We start from the raw sequence: 5,208 nt of genomic DNA on the forward strand, positions 1-5,208 counted from the left end.
AACTAATGAGGGACAGTATCGATCACAGTTTTTAGTTGAGCGAGGTTATAATTGTTTTTGTGTGCGATACACCGTCAGAAATGCACTAAATTGGGTCACGAATCATACATGTAGTTGATGCGCCGAAATACTTCCTCACTCAGGCTAAAAAATGTATTTCTAATCTTGTATACCGTTCTATGGCGTTTCTCGTATCCTTTGGAGTACAGAAATGAAAAAGTCTACCCCTTTCTCGAAGTCGTAGCTGAGACTCTCTAACTTCATGAGGATACTTTGCTCAACCTTTTACAGCGATCAGGACTTCGTCATTTTTTTTTTTGCCTTCTTGGCCGCCTCGATAAGTTTGCTTATCTTGATATCCGGCTTCTTGATGATCTTGTTAGTACTCGGGATTATGTTTTTCCAGAACCCACCATATCCGTCTCCCCGGCCGCTCTGAATAACTTCTTGGGCCTCGACCCGAAGCGATCTTGTGGCCACAGTGTCAGGAGATGTCTTCGACAAGGGGCGAGACTCGTCGGGGATTGGGAATGCTGCGACGGCGCTGCTCCTAGCTAAAACCGCAAAGGCAAGAACAGCGTAGAGAATACTGCGCATGGCTGTAGAGGGAGGGGGCCGCTTAAGAGAAGGGTCTTGTGGACTTGAGAGGAAAACGCGAAGTGAGCGCCAGCCATTCTTGTTATACGCTACAGTTTAAGCCGTTGAACGATGTCTGTCTTACTGTAGTACCAATTTTGCGTTTGACTTAAAAGGCAGGGGTCTCATTTGCAATGCAGGGAGTATTACATAACCCCGACGGGATGTTCTCCAAAGCTGCTACACTGAGAAACGTTTGCTGATGTGTTGAGTAAGCACGTAAAACTGCTCCATCTTCATATGATGAAAATGTCTCGTCTCGCTGCACTTCGACGGATCCTGATAGTTGCCCCCGAGTCGCAGTAAAGATGCAAGCTCCATGCATCCGGTTCCGAGAATATTATCTAAGTGTCGTATTCTGAGACACTAGACGAGGGTGGTACCAAATTAGGATACCGTGGTTTACGGTACACGTACGCTCTTCGTAAACCTGTTTTGTACCGTAAATCTGTTAAAGTACCCACAAAGTATTGTACAGACCAATAGGAAATCGATATTATGGTTTTTTTACGATTATGTCCCGACGTACAGCTTAAGTTTGGCCAATCAGATATCGAGATTAGTTCAATGCCTAGCACGCCACCAAAATAAGTCTTACTAATATCAAGTCGATTTAGACGAGGCAACGGTATTTACACGTCATATTCGTAATGCAGGTAAAAGACACCAGCGGCTTAAACTGTAGCGTATAACAAGAATGGCTGGCGCTCACTTCGCGTTTTCCTCTCAAGTCCACAAGACCCTTCTCTTAAGCGGCCCCCCTCCCTCTACAGCCATGCGCAGTATTCTCTACGCTGTTCTTGCCTTTGCGGTTTTAGCTAGGAGCAGCGCCGTCGCAGCATTCCCAATCCCCGACGAGTCTCGCCCCTTGTCGAAGACATCTCCTGACACTGTGGCCACAAGATCGCTTCGGGTCGAGGCCCAAGAAGTTATTCAGAGCGGCCGGGGAGACGGATATGGTGGGTTCTGGAAAAACATAATCCCGAGTACTAACAAGATCATCAAGAAGCCGGATATCAAGATAAGCAAACTTATCGAGGCGGCCAAGAAGGCAAAAAAAAAAATGACGAAGTCCTGATCGCTGTAAAAGGTTGAGCAAAGTATCCTCATGAAGTTAGAGAGTCTCAGCTACGACTTCGAGAAAGGGGTAGACTTTTTCATTTCTGTACTCCAAAAGATACGAGAAACGCCATAGAACGGTATACAAGATTAGAAATACATTTTTTAGCCTGAGTGAGGAAGTATTTCGGCGCATCAACTACATGTATGATTCGTGACCCATGAAAGTTTGCATAAGTCAATTTAGTGCATTTCTGACGGTGTATCGCACACAAAAACAATTATAACCTCGCTCAACTAAAAACTGTGATCGATACTGTCCCTCATTAGTTGGACTTTTCTCGCTGACAGTTGGATATTTCTATAAAATCGGTGGTGTCTCTAAGACGTACCGGCCCCAAGATAGGTGAAATTTCACACACTACTTTTTAAATATAAAATCTCAAAAGAACTTAAACAGTCATGTACCGTTAATTACCATCCTACACGTTTATTTTTTTTGGCTGTCTCAATTATAAAAGATAGATCCTGATAGACCTTAATAATTAAGTTAATTTGCTCTGCTACCGCGCGCAGAGAAGGCTGTCCCACCATCAGATAAAATCGTCATTATGTGGCGTACACCACGCCTAAGATGAACTGAACCGACCACGGTTCTAATAATTACCCAGAACCCCTACTTTTCAAGATAGCATATGTACTTAATAGATCTTGTCGAGAACTTTCAATTCATTTACTCGTTGCAGTCACCTATAAAGCTCGCACGACCGTTTGAAATTAAAAAAAAATCAAATTGTTGGTTAGTTCGGTTTTTCTTTTGATTGGCGACTCTAGAGTGAAATTTCACTGGGAGTCCAGGTATGCCATTGGTTGTGACGGGGTGAGACAGCAGCTTGCGTTTGGCTTCCGAGAGTATACAAATGCTCAGTGCACCGTAGTTGACATCCCTTATGTCGAAGGAAGCGATAGGCCGTAAGCTGAATGTATTTATAGGTAGGCTAATCTTGAGTTAAACATGCAAACTATAAGTCGCCTTTACTAAAGCTATGTCATCAGCCAATGGTTGGCCGCTGGAACAACGTACCAGGTATCCCGAAGTTTGATGTATCATACTGCATGTAATCAGAGGTATACTTGGGGTTACGTCTCCCGGGACCCCCACCCACTAAGTTTCCGTTTACCGACCGATCAGAATTATAAAAATTGTATATCACAGACTCTCATTCTCAAAGCCTAAATACATCGCCATAGCTGCGGGAACGCGGCGGATGCTTATTTCACGGTTAGAACCTCGCGTAGCACTTGAGTGCTCTTCTTCTCAGTCTCCAATTCGAGCCCCGTTGCACTGTAAAGAGCGGTGCGAGAGCACATTTTATGGCCCCTGTCGGAAAGGCGCAAACCATGAGCACTAAGGCTCGCGGCAAAGGATTAGCACTCCACGAGTCCACTAAGGTGGCCTCGTAGGCGATCAATTCATTCGGTGATGCAGCTGCGGGAAAGCGTGCACGCAAACAGCGCAGTCCGGCACGCTCGGTCCCTCCAGACAGCCGACCTAACCCGTGATTCATTGAACGTGACCTCGGTTCGAGCCGTGGACACGAGGCCGAGGCCGAAAGCACTGACTATGCTCATGTGGGCTCCATGGATGTACAAACTCCAGTGCCCAGCGAGCACGACGACAACAACCTGCTCTGAGCATCGTGCCGCCAAGACAAAGGATTCGCCCAAAGCTGGATACGGCGAGGAAGAGAAACCTGTCAAAACGTTCTCTCGCTTACCGAGGGTCTTGCGCATACTACAATTGAGAGTATGCGTTCGAGGCTTGTAGTAGTCGAGTGTTAAGAAGAAAGGACATCCGAAAGTGGTTTTATTGAGTTAGTTGTTCTTGTCTTGCTTTGCTAGCTCCTTTCTCCTTTCCTTCCTAGTCCTCCTAATCACATGTAAATCCAAACACAAAAGATACATTTCGTCGGCAACGCCTATACTCGTCATAGGCGTTGGTGACGTAAATCACTTGAGTTTTGTATGTGGACTGGATATGCACAAATCCGACCCTGGCATTAACCATGCCACTCATTTGGGATCAGCCAATCAGATATCTCCATTCGACCCACTTGAACTTATGACCCCTCAGGACACACGCTTGCCACGCACCAACCGCGTGCTCCAGACACGTGCCTAGAGGAAGGAACCTAGGCGAAGTGACGGCGAAGTGCAATCACAACCTTCTCACTCAATTCGATGTCTCGAGCTTGACGACTAAATTTCTCTTCATAAAGTAGCTTTGCGTCTTCGACGATAGACCTTTGGTAAGGAAGTCCGCGAGCTGGTGCTTGGTTTCCATATACCCCAGCTCAACTTCACCACTCATAACGTTTTCACGAATGAAGTGGTAGCGAATGTCGATGTGCTTAGTACGAGCTTGATAACCGACGTTCTTCGCCAACGCCATGGCACCTTGGTTGTCCTCGTAGATCAACGTAGCCCCCACTTGTTCAGCACCAATGTCCTTGAGCAGTAAACGCATCCACACCACTTCCTTGATGCAGTCACTCAGAGCCATGTACTCAGCCTCAGTCGAGCTTAGGTTAACGATCTTTTGAAACGCAGAGCACCAAACCACAGGTGCCCCGCACATCATGCGCATTGTCCCGCTAACCGAACGTCTGTCGTCGCGGATGCCAACCCAGTCTGCATCCGAGTAGGCGACGAGCTCTGCTCCTTGTGAACCGTCGTACACGATTCCCACGTCCTTGGTCTTCAACAGATAGCGCACCACCTTGATTCCAGCATCCCAGTGCTTCTTACCAGGGTTCCCCAGGAAGCGACTCAACTTGGCAACAGCAACCGAGATGTCAGGTCGTGTGGCACCCGCCATGTACATGATGCTACCAATGAGCGATCGGTACGGCTTCAACTTAATCTTAGCCTTGGCTTCATCGGTCTCCGGTCCGTCCTTCTTAGTCAGGTGTAGACTTGGGTCTAGTGGCTTCAGGCTTGGCTTCGCGTTTTCTTGACCGATATTCTTGATGATCGACTCGGTGTATGCGCGTTGTGAGATGCCAAGCTTCTTGCCAGCGATGTCGTAATCGATCTCGATACCGGAAATGAAACGGGCGGGTCCTAGATCCTTGGTCTTGAACTTCTCATCGATGCTAGCCTTTACCAACGCGATGATGGCCTTGTATCGTGACGCAATCAGCATATCGGGTCAGCGTCAGCAGCGCTGAAACCCCATGGTCTTGATATGGTTGTTGATGGTCTCGGTCCACACACGAGACGCCTGTTTAAGTGCGTACAGACTTTGCCGTTGCATGCAGACGACATCATCTTCACCTTGAGTCTCTTCCAGTACCAGTAGCATCCGAAGACCTTCTGGCAACTCCATGTAGAACTCGTTTTTGAGCTTCCCGAACAGAAACGTTTGATCCACGTCGCACTGCTCGATGTCGAATCCTTCAGCACAACACTTGGCCAGCACTGCCCTGGTTGAGTTCAGCTAAACCACAAGCG

General features: G+C 47.4%; 2 protein-coding genes across 2 annotated transcripts; one reads left to right on the plus strand and one right to left on the minus strand.

Annotated features, from left to right (window-relative positions):
- Positions 1 to 294: 294 nt before the first annotated feature.
- Positions 295 to 597, minus strand: PITG_04085 (avrblb2 family secreted RxLR effector peptide protein, putative; the record flags this gene model as incomplete). The annotated part of the gene is made up of 1 exon (XM_002905749.1): positions 295 to 597. The coding sequence occupies one exon, from the start codon at positions 595 to 597 to the stop codon at positions 295 to 297; it is 303 nt and encodes a 100-aa protein (XP_002905795.1).
- Positions 598 to 1,411: 814 nt separating this feature from the next.
- Positions 1,412 to 1,714, plus strand: PITG_04086 (avrblb2 family secreted RxLR effector peptide, putative; the record flags this gene model as incomplete). The annotated part of the gene is made up of 1 exon (XM_002905750.1): positions 1,412 to 1,714. The coding sequence occupies one exon, from the start codon at positions 1,412 to 1,414 to the stop codon at positions 1,712 to 1,714; it is 303 nt and encodes a 100-aa protein (XP_002905796.1).
- Between the last annotated feature and the right edge of the window lie 3,494 nt (positions 1,715 to 5,208).

This window comes from Phytophthora infestans, genomic scaffold (genome assembly GCF_000142945.1).
Source record: "Phytophthora infestans T30-4 supercont1.5 genomic scaffold, whole genome shotgun sequence".
NCBI classification, from domain to species: Eukaryota; Oomycota; class Peronosporomycetes; order Peronosporales; family Peronosporaceae; genus Phytophthora; species Phytophthora infestans.